Raw genomic sequence first — 16,136 nt, 5'->3', positions numbered from 1 at the left:
AAATAATGACTCAATAACTTTTTAACGGTTTACTGAATCGATTTGTAATTTTTACAGGAGTTTTAGAATTGAATGAGGAACGTTCTTCCAAATTTTTATTTGTTTCGTAGCATTTTGACATACCTCCCAAACATCCTTAACTACCTATAAAGCCCCCCCCCCCGCCCCTAGTACAGAAGCTGGGTACGCCCATGGTCTAGTCAGAAACATATTAGAGGCAGAAACAGGAGTTAACAGGAGTAGAGGTAGACCTAAATTAGATTACTGTTCGCAATTAGCCAAAGATGTGGGATGTACTAGTTTTAGGGAAATGATGCGAACATTAGCTCACGATAGGAAAGAGTGGAGGTGCGTGTCCAACCAGCTTTAGAACTGACGACCTTATGATAATGATAATGAGTGATTAATTGATAGTTTTGTTATACTTATCACTCGTATCACTCATTTTATGCGCTTATTTATGTATTACTTTTGTCAGCGTGTTGACACCTGAGTTAATACGTTGACTAATTAATAAGACGATGCTATTGTTCTCTGATTGTTTCGTGTAATATTTAAAAGAATATGTTCCTAACCTTTAGTTTTTAATTCATGCAGATTCTAAAAACGGCAACACAACATCTACGTTTCTTTATTTTAAGTTATATGCCTACCTACTCATTATCGTGACACAAAAAATCATAAAACCACTATTATTTTGTGGCAAATGAAATTGAACTTTGACTAGCTTAATTTAATAGAATAGTAAAAGTTCAACCTATCACTTATTAAACTTTTTTCAGTACATAGAAGTTTTATAAACTATGCTTAATACTTATAAACTCGCTAACTGTATATTGATTAATAATTTATTTACGATTACATTCGAAGAAAATCAATTCATCGAGTACTTTTCATTTCTTTCTGATATTGAGGGTTAATCTTAAGGGAACAGGTACGTTTGAGTAGCAGAAAGCAGGATGAAGCTAACCCAAATTTAAAATATTTATAGGAACTAAATTGATACATATCCCAAAACAATTGTCTATAAGTCTTCTACTTATCAGCAAAATCAGTTTTAAACCCTTTTTTCTTCTATAAATTTGTTTTCACGAAGAAATGAAAATAAAATAAATTTGTTAACTCAGTTTGACGCAACTAACTATCCATGATGACTGGCGTTTCTTTTGCCATAACAATTACTTTATTGGAGCACAAAACCTTTAGAAGTTAAACCCATAATTATTAAATTAAAACCCTTTTATTATTAGTACAATACATATATAGGTAGCAACTACGTAAGAAGATTACAGTATCATACAAATTAAATTAGTAACTAATTATTTTAATTGCGCAATTCAGAAAAGTCTACTAATGAATTAGGAAACGTATTTTCTAAATCAACTAAACTTTCTCACATAGATATATGTAATTGTTTTAAAGCTGCACCATTAGAGTTAAAGCTTTTAATTGACTAATTTAGGTATTAAAAATAACTCAACATTCTTTAAAACAAATTTGTAATAACACGTTACCTACGTTACTGTTCTAAATTACAGTACTTTTTATGGTAGTCCTGCCGGTTGGTTTTGAATAGGAAAATGAAAACTTATAAAATAATCTAATTTATATTTTAAACTTCCTGAAAGACCAAAACTAAATGAATAGGGCCAAGATCAAAATTTGTTAGAAAGATTGTCGTAAAATTCTTACAGTTTCAAAATATAGTGAAATAATTTAATATTAAATGTTATGTAAATAAATATAAACAAATTGCGTTAGAATTCAGGCCTTTTTTTCAACAGTTCCTTTGCAAAACAGAATTAAAAGATAATCGTTTGAAGAATGCCCTGAAATAAACACGAAAATTAAAAAACGTATCTTTTTTGGATTAGCAATTGGTAAAAGTACAGGATTTTTGTGAAATTTATTGAATAATTCGTCTATTTACTTTTATCATGTTTAAAATATGGTAAAACTCTAAGTAACTTCATAGCGAGATGTTTGTGGTGTTCCTAAATTAATCAATTTAGTCGATTAAAAACGAAAGAAAATCAATTTTTTAATAATTTTCTTCTTGAAGGATAAAGATAACAAAGAAGAACTCGAAATTTCACAATGGTTAGGATAGACATTGCATCGAAGTAAATCACTGGTAAAAAGTATTCATATCATATTTAAGATTTTTTAACACACTATTCAAAACCGAGGCGCTTTTCGATCTGAATGTGGATCAATATTCAATCTTGACAACCTATTTTTCTTTTTTGAAGATACGCAAACACAAAAATGCTTTTGAATAAATAAAGCTGAAAAGTACAATTTTCAAATACTTATCGGAAAATGCCATGTTTACTGTGAAAAATTATAAACCATGCTCAAATATGAGACTCCAGAAAGTTACGTGTTAGATGTTCCTTTTTAGAAACAAGATTATTCAAATTTTAACTCCGTTATTACTAGCCTATTTTTTCACCGTTCTTAGTGAAAATGTTTTAACTATTGAATATTATAATATTTGTTGTCAATTTATTGTAGTTAAATAAAAAGTTAGTTTTCTATAGAAAATAGTAAATAATTAATTATGTGAAACACAATTTGATTTGATAAAGCTATTAAAAATTGGTAGTGAAACAAAACAGGCGCTAAATTAATTAAAAATCCAATCGGAAACGACAAAGCTTAACCACTTTTAAAACCATTAAGAATCAGGACCTCTTGAAAAAGCTGAAATGATTTTATTTATCACCTGATTTTTAATATTAAGCTATTTTTTTGGTTAACAACCAGTAACAATAAGTTTCAAAAGGTTCCAAATCAAATTTTCAAAACTTTTTGTGGAAAACTACTTTTTTACACGCTGTAACCCCCGAAATTCCTTAAGAAAACATGTTTGTATAAGAATCATAGTTCCCGTGAGTCAATAATAACAATAAAAATGTATGAATAACACTTTGATGTTCACTACGCGATTATTTCCCCGTCGATACCAATACTTACTTCCGGAGACTTCGATGGTGGAACGGACAAGTAAACTTTCATTTCACGTTTCACGAGCTGCAAAGTGAACAGTTGTGCGAGAATGTTGCTGCGACGATAGTAACAAAAAACACTTGTAAACTTTAAATAATAGTAACATGTGAAAGTTTATTTTTTTTTCTGTTCGTTTTGTTAGTTCGTTTTAATTACATATCGTGCAAGTAACTTTTGTACCTAAAGTGACAAACATGGGCGTTACAAATCACAGGAAGTTTTCAATTGAAAACACCCACGTATTAGCACAATTTTTACTTCTGGTTATTTTTGCCAATAACCAATGGGTAAGTTGAAAATGTAATTTTCTTATTTTGGACTACCCTGAAAACATTTGAAGAACGTCGGTTGTTAGTTCCATTATTGGCAACAATCAGATGAGCTTTTGTTCTGAAATATTTGACTTAGAATCATTGTGTAGAAGTAACAAATGTTTGAATTAGCTTTTTAGTAATTAAAAAAGCCAATTCCTTAATATTCTGTTTCCACATTATTGTTGTACATAGTAAAAACAGGTGACGTAGATTTCATACGTAAAATATTCAGGTACGTCACGTTTGAATCTACTTAACATTAGTTAGTCACACTTGTATCTATGAATATTAGTTATGGATACGTAGTAAATTCGTACTAATTACCATAAATTTGTACGTTTATGCTGTATCTAATAAATCTCCAAATTAATTTTTTGCAAATTGGTAGAATTATCTTAATTACTAATCTACTTCCATGCCATTGGCTTGTGCAGATGCATAAACTGCTATCTTTGTAGGTACATACATGTGTTCAGATTTGTACACATGTAGGCATAAGTGGGCAATTTTTTATGTAAATATATAAAACACCTAATGCAATTTACATATGTGTTTATTTATGTATGTTGATAGGTATCTATTTTAAATGCATGTGTATATGGGTAACTAAAATTAGTTGCAACATGCTTGCTGGCTAGCGAAAACCTTTGTGCTCAAGGTTGTCACCTACATCTATTATAAAAAAATTCATTCAAAACTCCTTTACCGAGAGATATGCAATGTCGAAATGATTATTAATATTCGTATCAATAATGATGATAATAATGGACAAAGATTTATAAATTTCTTAAGCTTGAATATAAATAGAAGTATGATTTCGAATTTTGTAAATCTGTTTATGAATACAAGGTAGTTACTCTCCAAAAAAGGAATGAATTGATTTTAAGATTATTTGGAAATATGATTGAGTGAGAGAGAAATAGTCGCTATATCACGTAAAATTTTTCAGACCTACGCCCTCTTATAAAATTAATTGACAAAACCTTTTTAAACAAATGAATTAAAGTAAATTTTGGCCATTAACATTATATCTGGTAGACTAACTGCGAACAGATTCTAAGAACATATTATGAACAACTGTAGGGATAGATATACAGGGGTAAAAGATTAGTATGCTTAGATTTGCAGATGATATAGCAGTATTAGCATCTAGCAAGGAATAATAATTAGAGATAGCTTTGAATAAAATGGATAAAATGGAAGCGGTATTGGCAAAACAGTATTGTAAGAAAATAAATAAAAGTAAAACAAAGATACTGGTATGCAAGGGAAGAAAAAGTAGGGAAAGAGCGAATATAGAGATAGGAAACGAAAAATTAAAAGAAGTGGCCGATTTTAGGTATCTAGGAAGGCAGATAAGTCAGGATGGAAGGAGTGGTAGGGATATAAAGCAGAGGATAGCGCAGGGTCGAGTTGCCTTCAATAAAAAGATGTCACTTCTATGCTCGCGAACGATTAATTTTAAAAATTCGAAAAAGATTGTTAAAGGTGTATGTTTGGACTGCGGCGCTGTACGGGTGCGAAACGGTAGACGTTGTGGAAAAGAAAAGGTTAAAAGCGTTCGAAATGTGATGTTATAGGCGAATGATGAGGATACCGTGGATAGAGAAGGTTAGAAATGAAGAGGTTAATAAAATAATTCGAAGTGGTCTGTATTCTGTTGAAACTGCCAGACGCGGATCGCGATTTGTAGTATTTTCTAAAACGCGCTGTTAACACAGCAGGTAAAAGTTGGTCTGTGTTCTGTCGGAGCTGTCTGCGACGCGCTGATGAGATCCAAAAAGATCGAAATCGCGATCCGCGTCTGGCAGTTTCAACAGAATACAGACCACTTCGAATTATTTTATTCGATTATGGTAACGTGTCTATCACGTTGAGGTTAGCTACGCCAGGATTCGTTTCAGCAAGTAGATATCCATATATTTAAATGGACCTTGTTGGAGTATACGTAATCCTAAAATGTAGCATCGTACTACAGATGACGTTTACCGCGCCATTTGTTGTATTTTCTAAATGAAGAGGTATTAGAATGAATAGCAGAACAGAGGGCTCTATGGAAGTCAATAAGAAATAGGCGAGATAGGTTGGCAGGACACCTTCTCAGACATGAGTTTTGCCTAGTCAGGGACATATTAGAGGCAGAAACAGGAGTTAGGAGTTAGATTAGATTACTGTTCGCAAATAGTTACGGATGTGGGATGTTCTAGTTTTAGGGAAATGTGAAGATTAGCTCAGGATTGGAATGAGTAGAGGCACGCGTCCAACCAGTCGTAGGACCTTATGATGGCGATTATATATAATTAAATGAGCATTCGCCTTTATTTTTAAGCATGTATTAAGAAAATTATCATAAAATATGCATCTACCTATTGAAGATTTTTATACAACTTTATTTTTCAAATTGGTATTAGTAAAGAAGATGACATAAAACACGTAAGGAACTCAATCAGCTTATTTACATACAAGACAATACAAATAACCGAAGTGTGCCTTGATTTATATCAATGGACAGTTAGTTATATAACCGATTCGAGTACGTTCATCAGAATACTGTTATCTAGAGTGCTATTTACATACACAGTAGCACGCATGAAGGTATATAGGTGCATGATTATAAAGCGAAGAATGCAAACATGCGGACCATCTTGTCGTTATTTCACGAATGTATTATTGTAGGTGCTCATTGTCAGTGGTGTCCAAGCGCTTGTGAACGTATGTGTATGTTCGTACAAATGCCTACGCAAAATTTATTTAGCGCCTACTTTACAAACCTGATTTGGTAAAAAATATTGCACATTGTTACGTTCTAAACTTGTAACGTGATGATATGCTTCCTACTCTGCTGGTAACTGATAGGAAACAATGTAAAAAACGGTACAAATAAGTCAACAAAAATGTCAAAAGGTTAGAACAGTAAATTTCCTTTGTGTCAAGAAAAACAATAAAGGATAATGTATCTACCTGATTTATAGAAAAACGAACATGTGTTTCGTCCACTCTAATTGTTTTTATTATTTATTTTCAATAAATCAACGATTCAGAGACATATTAGAGGCAGAAACAGTAGTTAAGAGGAGTAGAGGTAGACCTAGATTAGATTACTGTTCGTAAATAGTTATGGATGTGGGACGTTCTAGTTTTAGGGAAATGCGAACATTAGTTCAGGATAAGAAAGAGTGGAGGTGCGTGTCCAGCCAGTCTTAGGACTGATGACCGTATGATGATGATGAATAAACCTTAATCATAAATCCAAAGAAACCAAATTGACAACATTTAGATTCTGAAATTAAAATATTCTTGCATATTCGATCTTATTTTTAGAGCTTTGGTCTTGTTTGTTCGTTGTTGGTTTCAGTCTTGGTCTTCTTAGTTCAGTCTTGGTCTTGGTCATTTTTGCAAGACCAAAACCAAGACTGTAAGACCAAGATTTATCACTAGCGAAAACGATAAGACTTTGTAAAGTCTCTGCCGTTTTGGGAACTCAGCAGAAGAAGTAAAGTCATGACGAGATCGTCAAAGTTCTGAAAAATTCTAACAAATATCGAAACTGTTATAATAAACCCAAACATTCTACCTCGTGATTTATATTATATCTGCAGCACATGGAATTTTACTGTTTTCGACAGACGGTATGAAGTCATGACAAAATAGACAATTTTTCGATTGATGTGAAGATGTCGTTAAGTCCTAGTAAAGCAACGAATTCCTTCTTCTAGCAGGATTTCGTCTGACATCTTCCCTATTGTGGTTCACTACTGGTTATAGCAGACACTATTACACATGCATCTCCTCGATGTTTCGTGTTTACCGGTTTGGCTGTTAATTGTTTAAAAGCAAACTTTGGTATTTATTTTCGTACCAATTAAGTTTTAAGACTTTAGACTTGATACATCGTAGCTTAGCTATTGAATTGAGAGATCCATTCAGCCTTCAAGACAATTCACTCATTATTGTCTTGTACTTGGTCAAAGTGGGCTAAATTCGCAAAAAACAAATACCTAGATAAATACATAGTTTTATTAAAAACATTTTGTTTTATATACGTAAGGTGCATTTAAATTTAGCTGTTCTATACCTACATATGAATTTTACAAAATAAATATTTTTATTCTTCTCGTTTTTCTGCAATTTTCCTATTCCATAAAATTCTTTTTAGACCATCATTTCCTTTCCTTTCAAATTTCCATCTTTTTGGATCATTACCTGTTATTCCACATTTCTCAAAAGTGTGTTCGAGCGTCTCTGGTTCCGGTTTACACAGTCTACATATTTTCTTCTCTTCATTTTCCCAGTGCCTTGCCTTTCTGTTCTGACTTTCCAGTTTAAATGTTTATTCGTTTTTACTCTTTACTCTTTTCGTCTTTCAAATCATTAAGTTTTTCTTCGCTTTCACTCCATATTTTCTTGTATTCCTTTGCGAATTTTAGGCTTTATCATTTTTTCTCTTCTCTTTTGTTTATCAATGTCTTCCAGCTCTTTCCCTATGTCTTACTCATGTATTTTTCCAGATTTTCTTTTCTTCTGTTTAAATATTTGATATATTACCCTTAACTTTTCCTTCGATAACGTATATTGTCATCTAAATTTAACCCTTTTTGTTCGTACTTTAAAGCGCTTGAAATATTTTATGGAAAAAAAGCCTTAGAAAAAATGAAAGTCGGTATAGGTACAATAAAAGCGTTATCCGTTTTACATATTTATGTATAATAATAGGATCACAATTTCACCGTGTTATTGCGGTGTAGGTGTCGTTACAAAGTTAATAAAACTGTGTAAAAACGTCCAGATAATAATTATTTACGACGACTAGTCCACGTGACTATACAATCGTGACCTTTTCGAATTCTTTCAAAATCAACGCGGAGGCACGGCTGTTACAACTGGGAGTGCAAACCATGCTGTCCCGAGGCGATCTCTATTAACTATTGCCTGCAATGTGACTGTATTATAGTACACGCCTAAGAACAGGATTGTATTCAGCACAAAAGCTTTGTCAAATGAAAAATGATATACGTATGTATGTGTGCCCGTCTGCGAGAATAATTCATCATGTAACTTAAAACGGCATACACATTAAGCGACCATTGCGTATATTGATACATGATCACAAGGAACAGTTGCAAATTTGGAATATGTTAGCACGAATTTTATGATAATCATCGCTATGGAAGTACAATAAGTGTGCAGCCTCTCTATAAATAACGAAAACCTTTTGAAACGTAGACAATTTAGTTGGTTCGTTTTATATCTAACCACAGTGGAAAATGATTGTTACAATAACGTACAGGTCGGACGAAGGAAGCTGGCGAGCGGTCGCGGAGGTACTTGCCCATTTATGACCTATTTGCGTAAGACACTTGGAACCGATACACAAATAAGCTTTCAGTAGGCGTAAATTATAGTATTAATACAAATAGGACAGTAGCGTACTAGAAAATAATATAGAAACATAACTTACCAAAAAGAAGAAAGAATACATCTACTGCTTTTGTTTTACAGTTAGTTTTCACATTCACTGTCATCATGGGAATCTCTATCACTGTCACCAACGTCAAGAATTAGTTCTTCTGTTTGCATGTCTATTACTTGCTCACTGATCCCTGCTTTTAAATATTTAATCTACGCCCCTGATAGGAATACTGAAGAAAGAGGGCTGCAATCGTTATACGTAAAACAGCCTACTTTTGCCACCGCGCATCCACGCCATTTTAAAATTTCCGCCAGCTTCCAGCGTCAGGCCTGTACCTCATTGAATTTAGAAGATACAAAAGATAAAACCAAATGCATCGTCAATTAGTTAAGGTACAGTTGTTCTGAATGATAAAGTGCGAAACAACTGCTTTATAAATAGTTTTGATAATGAAGGTCTTTATTCATCATATCCCTGCTCCGCTTAACTTCTGTTTCAGTTTCTGATATATGTTTTTAATTAGTCCTTCATTTCCCCTAATCCTAAAAGCGAACAAACCGAATTAGTACAATCTACATTTTGGAGTTAAAATACTTCAAAATTATGCTACAATGGCGCAATTATAAGGCCATACTCCGGTTTTGCGAAAAAATATATCTCGGAAACAACTATTTCCCAGGTTGTTTGATTTGTTTATATCAGGTAATAAGTAATCTTGTCAGAAAGATCAAAAGTTTGAGCTCGGGATACCTTAAAAGCGTGACGTATTGAAACAATTCTGAATCCAGATTTGTATGCAAAATCGCAACAAATTATGCCGCAAATGATTGCCCTTGTTTACACTTTACTCGATAAGTTGAAAACCTCCAAAACCCAAAAAAATGTTTTGTTCTCTTCCCTTCAAGCCCCAAAACCTCCATTACTCGAAATCTCAACCCTCTATTAGTAGAAATAATCAGTTAGTCCCTGCAAGCCATTTTGGTACATATTGTCCCTCTATAACTGGAAAAATTTAATTGAACCTCTGTATCTCGAACATAGTAATGTTTTATTTTACAACCTTTACAACTCGATAATTTGAAACTTATTACATCTGTAGTTCGAAGAAAACTAAATTATCGACTTGCCGACAATGTACGTACACCAAATCTTAACTTTTTCTAGTCGAATCAAAGTCGAAAACTCTACAACTCGATTTTTTTTGGCGTCTCCCTTGATGTTCGAGTAATAGAGGTTCTACTGTAGTAGGTAACTGTACTTTTCTATTTTTGTATCTATCCAATTAAAGACCAAAACATCAAAAATCCAACTTCGCTTTACTACAGGTAGGTAGGTAGGTAGACACTCTATTAAAGAATGATTATTATGAAGTTTATATATTGAGGAATAAACTATTATACATATATGTATAAATAGTTAATATTATAAATAATGTATTATATATATAGAGATATGTATGCATTATTTATTCGGTTTCAGAGTATACGCAAGGTACAATAAAAACGTGATCTCTATAAAATTCCATCAGATAATAATTAAAACAAAAATCCCTTTCACTCTTATGTGCCATACAATTATACAAATAATCATATACGTACAAACATTATCCAGCGCTGATCATATGGATAAATGCATTGGGAAAAAATTGATGCGTGACCATTGTAGCCTTTAAAATCTGATAGGAAAGTTAGAAAAATTGGAATTAGAAGGATCATACGTACAGCATATTCAAGTTTCATTGTATAGTAAGGTGACGAATGTTGGGTAGGTAATTGTTGGAAAGTGATTTAAACACACCTGTAAGCTGTATTAATTTTTCAAGGGTAGCTATAGTACATTATCTTTGTTATAAAAAGCATATTATGATATACAAAATAAGTGAAATACCGGAGCCAAAGCTTGCATATTAAATAAATAATCTGTTTAGTTTAAATTAGTGATGGACTGGGTACCCGATTTAGACCCGATATCCAGCGGACCCAGCACTTTTCTAACATGATAGTGCATCATCAGATGAAAGACCTGGTTGGACATTTTTATCATTTTCATATCTTAAGTGCGACTATATGTATACTTAATCCTTTATATGAAAATTTTGCGGTTTTTGAATGAAGTTTTTCTGTTGTGTTCGAAAATAATGAGATTATATATACCAAGACGATTTTGTAATACATATTTAAAAGTATTTTTCGGTTCTATTTGAAGCGTCTATCTATTTAGGTGAAATATATAATGAGAAATTAATTGTTACCGCATTTTAAAAAGCCGGCTGTTCTCAAACAAAGTCACAATTAGTAAAAACTGTCATGTTTTCATTGTTTTTCGTTTGTTCTTGTTGCTAATCTTTAAGAAAGCATTGAACACCGTAGTATCTATTTACCTATGCCCATAGTATAGTGGAATCCGGTTGTAACGGCGCCACCGGTGTCGAGCACGGTATGTCGCTGTAGCCGAGGTTCACTATAAGCAATTTATATGCATATTTATTTTATGAATATTCGGAAGTTTATGGAATCAATACACTCATACAAAACTTAAAGTGTATATTCTAATATGATTCCGACCCTCAGCATTTGTAATTGGCTGTAGTAGCCTTTAACCAAGGAAATCTACAGCCAAGAAATCAACTTTCGGTAGGTAGATTATCGGATCCAAATAAAAGGCAGCTTTGACCGCCGGATTTAAAACATTTATACATATAAATGTCAGAAGAAAGACATTATATGTAAATATTTTACCTTTGTTAACATATCAGTAGAAAGTACAATATAAAATTTCGTTGTAAAACGCAAACTGATGCTATAGACATTTGACAATTCTTACTGAATTTAGAGCTTCATCATTACGAAAAAACTTATATAATTAATAAACTTTAACAGTAATATAGGAAATTGTTGATCCTTACTATGTTGTAACTATTTAAGCCTCAGAGACCTTTTAAATGTTTAATGAAACTAAAGAAAGGAGAGAACATTGATTATTAATATTGTAGTAAATTTTCAATGTTTAGATACTGTGAATGTATATGAGGTGTAAGTAGTAATGGAAACTGAGAAAACAAAAAAAAAATAAAGAAAGAAGAACGTTTAAATCGCTAATCGAAAGAATATTTCTTTCCGGGTCGAAAGCAAAAGAAGACTTACCGTATTGTTAACCAGTTATAGGCACATATTGTAAAAGTAACATTTGTCAAGGCAGACAAGTACTTGTAATAGCAGTTGTAGGTATTTTACGTAGTGAAATAGCAAGTAAGGACTCGTGAAGAACCATGGGCGTACCAAATTGTTAGTATTGAAAATACTTTCGGGGTCGTGTAGACAGGATCTATCTCATGAAGAATAAAATCGTCGAAGCGACAGATCTAACGGTAGATGGGGAATGTCTTTACTCTAAGTCACAAGTAAATGTAAGTAAACAGAAACATAAATGATACATATTTGATGATTGAAAAATGTCGATGCGTTACGCCTAATATAACGCTGTGGTCTGGACTCGATTAGGTTTTATTACGTCGTTAGTTTAATTAATGAAAATTCGTGAAAGAGACGTATGAGTACCCTACCAGAAGTCTTTAAAATTTCAACCCCGAATCGTATTGAGTTACACATTACCGACCTGTTTTTTATTATAAATGAATTGCGAAATTTTCTAAAGCGAACTATTTACAGATTTTATAAGGACCAATCTACGTCGCAAAAGGAATTTCGATTAAATTCCCGTTAATGTGCGGAATTTTCGAAAAAAGGAAAAAGGGTCATTATAAAATAATTCGAAGTGGTCTGTATTCTGTCGAAACTGCCAGACGCGGATCGCGATTTCGATCTTTTTGGATCTCATCAGCGCGTCGCAGGCAGCTCCGACAGAACACAGACCAACTTTTACCTGCTGTCTTAACAGTGCGTTTTAGAAAATACTACAAATGGCGCAGTAAACGCCATCTGTAGCACGATGCTACATTTTAGGATTACGTATGCTCCAACAAGGTCCACTTGTGTGGATATCTACTTGCTGAAAACGAATCCCGGCGTAGCCAACCTCAACGTGATAGGCACGTTAGCTTAATCGAATAAAATAATTCGAAGTGGTCTGTATTCTGTCGAAACTGCCAGACGCGGATCGCGATTTCGATCTTTTTGGATCTCATCAGCGCGTCGCAGGCAGCTGCGACAGAACACAGACCAACTTTTACCTGCTGTCTTAACAGTGCGTTTCAGAAATTACTACAAACGGCACGGTGAACGCCGTAATCCTAAAATGTAGTAATCCTAAAATGTAGCATCGTGCTACAGATGGCGTTCACCGTGCCGTTTGTAGTAATTTCTGAAGGTTATATTTGCGAATTGGTATTAAATTTTATCTTAATTCTTTAGGTTTCTATTTCCTAAAAAAATAGTTTCTTCATATTGTCAGTTTAACCCTTTCTACACTGTAGACGTTAATACAGTTGAGGACGCACCTGCAAACTATTCATGATTTATTAAAAAAAAAGGACGATATTAGTGGAGGATTATTTAACATTAACGACTTCAGTCACGAGTTTTCGCAAAACTTATGATAAAGGCGATCGAAACTCAAATCTTCTTAGCTAAATTTCGTATCTTTTATATTTTTTATTGTTCAAGTTGATATCATGTTTGTTCATATAAATCCACAGATACTAACAATTATCCTGCGACTGCGGCTACGTTTTTGAAGTTCATATAATAATTGTACCATTAAAGTACAATGTTATTTATAAACCTAGAACTAAGAATAGGTTAATCTATCTACGACATATGTATACTTACAGAGATAGCGTTAAAAGCCTATTAAGTGGATAAAGATGAGGGGATATATTCCAGTTCGTAACTCCCTTTTGTAACGCTTAATCCTTTCGAACATTTTATTAGTCTCTTCAAACGGACAAGGATCAAATGCTCCACGTTTAAGGTCCTTTTGTTTTCCAAAAACTTATTGACTAACTATTAAAACAATTGATTTTCTATTTCCTTTTCAATACCACATTATACGTTATCATCAGCTTCTACTTATTTTTATAAAGGTTTTTTAAAATAAGTATGCCCTTGTTTACCAAGTTTCTTTCTAATCCTTTTCTTTTATCCTCTATGAGGACATTATGTGGAAGTCAATTTGTCAGAAAATGCAATTTTACTTTGAATCGTTTCGAATGCGTCAAAGAAAAACAAAATTTAATTGGAATATATGATAATTAGCTAAATATACTCAAACTGTCTGCAATAATTACTTACAGATCATATTTTTTCGAAATATTTTTGGAAGAACAACAAATAACTAACGTACAAAACTAAAACAATCTAGTGTGTGCAAAGACGAAAATGAAAAGTTCGGCTAGTTGCTATTAAAAACGAAACTGGTTCCGTACGATGCGATGTTTTGTCAGTTGTTAATATAAAAGAATAAAGTTGAAAAGCTCGCGAAGGTAAAAGATTTCCTTTTTATTCAAGAATCCAGTTTCAATGAGTCTCCCATATGGTCGGTGGAAACACCTGATGAAGTAACTTCTTCTGACTGTAAAAGGAGCGTTCAGTGAGAGTGCTATTTCGTTGTCTGCTACAACAACGTCACATTATGCATAAGTAGATTATTACGTTTGTAAATGGTATACACCATGTCCCACCTGAATACTTTTACTTCTACACCAGTTGTTCAACCGAACACATGAGAAACTGTTTGTTGTTCTATGTATAATACACATTTGGTTTATTTTAAATCAAATTAAGAAATCAACAACTGTTTTCGGACTCAATTTATAGTATTTAAGAACTTTTCCTCTGGACTAAAAAGAGTAATTCAAATCCGAGAACTTTATAGTTATAGTAAAACTGTTTCATGAGGCAGTTATAGAGCTGGAACTGCAACTTAGAAACGGAAATACTAGGAAGGGAGACAGACAGGGATGCACACTTTTTATTCTATATATCGAAGACGCGATCAACATCATTAAAGATAGTACAACTGTAGTGATAGAAATACAGACGCAAAAGATTAGAATGCTTAAATTTGCAGATAATATAGCAGTATTAGCATTTAGCAAGGAGGAAGTAGCTTTAAATAAAATTGAACCGGTATCGACAAAACAGTACTGTATGAAAATAAATAAAAAGAACGGTTAATTTAGAAATTCGGAAGAGATTTTTAAAGGTGTATGTTTGGAGCGCGGCGCTGTACGGGTGCGAAACATGGACGGTGGGCAGGGTGGAAAAGCAAAGGTTAGAAGCGTTCGAAATGTGGTGTTTTAGGCGAATAATGAGGATATCGTGGATAGAGAAGGTTAGAAATGAAGAGGTACTAGAAAAAATAGAAAGAGAGAAATCTGCGGAAGTCAACAAGAAATAGGCGAGATAGATTGCTAGAGTACCTTCTCAGGCAGGAAGGTCTAGTCAGAAACATATTAGAGGCAAAAACAGGAGTTAAGAGGAGTAGAGGTAGACCTAGATTAGATTACTGTTCGCAAATAGTTAAGGATATAGGTTGTTCTAGTTTTAGGGATATGCGAAGTTTAGCTCAGGATAGGAAATAGTGGAGGTGCGTGTCCAAGCAGTCTTAGGAGTGACGACCTTATGATGATGATGAAAACAATATCATATTAAAAGCACAGTTAGTGAATTTCGTAGTGTTTATTGATATGAAGACGCACATTTTCGACGTCTTTTTCGTTATTTTCTGCAGTCTTTAGGAATCCCCGAAAATATCGGTACTTATTTATGAAATTAGTCAGATAAGCGGGTAAATCTGCTGTAGTCATCTGCTCTCATAATATTATCCTTAGCAACTAGCTAATTGTTAAAACGTTTAATTAAAAAATCGAATTGCATAGATCTACTTTTTATATCCGGAATGTGTCATAGTTTAATCGGAATTTTTAATTTAAGATTACCAATTTTTAAGCATTCCAGGTAGAAGTAAACAAATGGAAAAAGATGAACGGGTATCCATTCAGGTGTATAGTTAGTTGCATATATTTACATCATGAAAATGTCGCCAAAATTAACATATAAATTTGGATAGGCTCGGCTAGTTATGTTTTCTACAACTGATGAAAGAAATTATTCCTTTTCTTATTAATATTAATAATGTATTCAAATATATTAATAGAACTCATTAGCGGACTTATTAAGTGCCGGTGCACACTTGCGACAGTTTACCGCCGCGGGTCCGCAGCGGTACCGCAAAGTTTGCTGCACACTTGTTGGTATTTTTGCGGTTTTGTTGCGGCGCCGCAAAAGTAATAAAAATATATATGTAATACAGTGTCATTAGTTTTTAAAGAAAATCAGTCAGTGCGACAAGTTGAATAGTGCAAAATGGAAGTTTTTATTAATGAAAGGCGTGTAGTTTTTACGTATTTGGTGTACAAATGCGTTATTGATCGAAAAAAA

The 16,136-nt window shown here is 33.2% G+C and overlaps 1 protein-coding gene across 1 annotated transcript in view; it reads left to right on the top strand.

The window, feature by feature from the left end:
- Positions 1-3,007: 3,007 nt before the first annotated feature.
- LOC108744985 overlaps positions 3,008-16,136 on the top strand; it is a 44,937-nt gene continuing 31,808 nt past the window's right edge. Inside the window, exon 1 of the mRNA XM_018480987.1 lies at positions 3,008-3,299. Within this exon, the coding sequence (XP_018336489.1) occupies positions 3,207-3,299 (93 nt within the window). The 5' untranslated portion in view covers positions 3,008-3,206. The remainder of the gene's footprint in view (positions 3,300-16,136) is intronic.

Source organism: Agrilus planipennis, unplaced genomic scaffold (assembly GCF_000699045.2).
Source record: "Agrilus planipennis isolate EAB-ADULT unplaced genomic scaffold, Apla_2.0 scaffold42, whole genome shotgun sequence".
Lineage (NCBI taxonomy): Eukaryota > Metazoa > Arthropoda > Insecta > Coleoptera > Buprestidae > Agrilus > Agrilus planipennis.
Note: the sequence above shows the minus strand (reverse complement) of the source record. Positions and strands in the feature narration are given on the sequence as shown.